This window comes from Spinacia oleracea, chromosome 3 (assembly GCF_020520425.1).
Source record: "Spinacia oleracea cultivar Varoflay chromosome 3, BTI_SOV_V1, whole genome shotgun sequence".
NCBI classification, from domain to species: Eukaryota; Viridiplantae; Streptophyta; class Magnoliopsida; order Caryophyllales; family Amaranthaceae; genus Spinacia; species Spinacia oleracea.
The window spans coordinates 108,351,828-108,354,146 of record NC_079489.1 but is presented as its reverse complement, the minus strand read 5'-3'; the positions used below and the strand labels follow the sequence as shown (position 1 = coordinate 108,354,146).

At 49.6% G+C, this 2,319-nt stretch overlaps 1 protein-coding gene across 1 annotated transcript; it reads left to right on the top strand.

The window, feature by feature from the left end:
* Nucleotides 1-1,223: 1,223 nt before the first annotated feature.
* LOC110788414 (uncharacterized) lies at nucleotides 1,224-1,637 on the top strand. Its single transcript, XM_021993057.2, has one exon. It carries the CDS (start codon nucleotides 1,224-1,226, stop codon nucleotides 1,635-1,637), a length of 414 nt encoding a protein of 137 aa, XP_021848749.2.
* Nucleotides 1,638-2,319: the final 682 nt, after the last annotated feature.

Genomic DNA, 2,319 nt, shown 5'->3' with positions numbered 1-2,319 from the left:
TCTTACTTAAGCATCGGAGGGAATATTCCTTCGAGAATATTCTTGTTTTGTAGGTACGCCGCCTACGTGGACTGGACTCGACACTACGTGGAACCTGATACCTCATCATCATCATCCAAAGGAAAAACTCCCACAACATTTGGCGCCGTCTGTGGGGAGGTAAGGTAACATGGTAGACGTCCAGCACTTCAGAGACGCGCCCATCAATCGAAACGAAAACGGCGAAACCGCAATGAATGGTGATCGTCCTCCTCGAGGGAGGGACGACAGAAGCAACCAGTCTGTGAGGGAGGACGGCCGTCCTGAACCCACTCCTGAATCACAACCTGAGCAGGTCCAAGTGGAAGATGAGACGGGTCAGCCCTCATTTCCTCCAGGTGGTCACTTGAGGGCTGACGCCGACACAGTCATGGAGGAGAATCCAGATTTTCCGGTGTCTGCTGGACAGCTCAAAGACATCCTGGCCGGATTTAAAGCGTAGATGGACACTCTCCAAGATGAGATCAAAACTATCCGTTCTCAGTCTCATGGGACGGGAATTCCATTCTTTAATGGACTCACTCGGTCTAATGTCTGGCGGCAAGACCAAGCTCGAAATGACGATCATGACAGACGTTTTGACATAACAAGAACTTCTTTCCAGCCTATGGCTCCGCGTCGGATCCTGCCAACTGCTCGGCCTGAACCTGGACCGTCCAGAAGAGTACCAATCATTCAGCTGGACAGGCCTCAAGAAACTGAGCTGTCAGATACAGGTTCCACTCCTGTCATGCAAGATTCACCCCTTGCTGCTCCTTCACGCCGTCTCACCAGGACCCATGTCAGTCGCGCGGACAGCGAGCGGCGTAGAACGTCCCAAGGTAGAAGGCAAGATCCTATATGCCATATTCAACAGGGGGTAGCCGACCTCATCCTTGACTATACCACTCCATTCTGTTCTGACTTTATGAATGCTCCTAAGGAGCCTAAGGTGAAGCCACCAGCTATTGACGCCTATGATGGCACCTCTGATCCTGACGTACACCTCTTGGCTTATCGTCATCACATGTACGTCCAGGGGACCACTGATGCAACCTGGTGCAAATACTTCCCGTCCACTTTGAAAGGGGTTGCTTACGAAATGGTTTGAGAAGTTGCCCACTGGAACGATCAACACTTATGCAGAGCTAGAATTATTGTTTTCGGCAAGGTTCATAGCTTATAAAGAGGAAAAGAAGACGAGTATGCATTTGGGCCGAATACAGCAAGGGAAAGACGAGTCATTACGGAGCTATGTGCGATGTTTCAATTTAGAGTCAGGACAGATTCCAAACCTACCTGATGGGGTGGCTTTTGATAACTTCTTTAGGGGGCTTAAGAAGGGGTCCTTTAAATTCGATCTGGTAAAGAAAAGTGTGAGAACTATGGCCGATGCTCTGGATGAGGCCGAGTCCTTTATTCATGCCACCGAAATTTATTCCGTCCCCAAGGAATCAAAGGGAATAGAGATTGCAGAGCATCCCCAGCGCAAAGACAAGGCAGACAAAAAGACCAATCGTCCTAATGGGACGTGGGCCATTGAAAAGAAGGGATATCAGACAAACACCTCCCAGGGGCAGAAGAGAGGACGACCATACGATAAAGAGAGGTTTGAGTAAAACACCGACCGTAGGGAAATACAGTGTAACATAATAACATGTGCGGAACAATCCCCAAAGCCAGGAAACATGTATAAAGCACAGATTAAGCAAACTTACATTCGAAGCGTGTTTTCCACAATAATCTGTCAACGAACATGAACAAAGAACTCCACTTGTCGTTCCTCTACTTGGTTCACCGACATGACCAGATCCGTCTTGATAATCGTAGCTTAGACGATTGATCAAGATACTTTGCTTTGGGAAGAACTCACTTTGGAGGCACAGAGAGAATTAGGGTTCTCTGTGTCTCTAGGGTTTGAGTGTATGAATTGTGTGTGTGTTGGAAACAAGGTTGTAAGGTTATATCATTAACCTTACCAACCGACCAAGCAAGAAGCAAGGCTGGCTAGCAAGCCGTGCAAGCCAAGCAACACGGACACACGCTCGCGCCTAGCGACACACTGCAGGCCGAAGCCCACAGCGCGCCCGCCGAGCAGCTGGGCCGTGGGCCTTGCTCTCTCGTCGTGCTGTGCGCTAATGCTTGCTGTTGCATGCTCGCGCCCAATGGGCTTGCCTTGCTTGCTCGCGAGCTTGCTGGCTCGTTGGGCCTTGCACGCTTACGTGCTTGGCTCGACGGGCCGGCAACTCTGATGCCCTTCGTATTCGCGATTTAATATATCTCCTATATATTATTTATCGT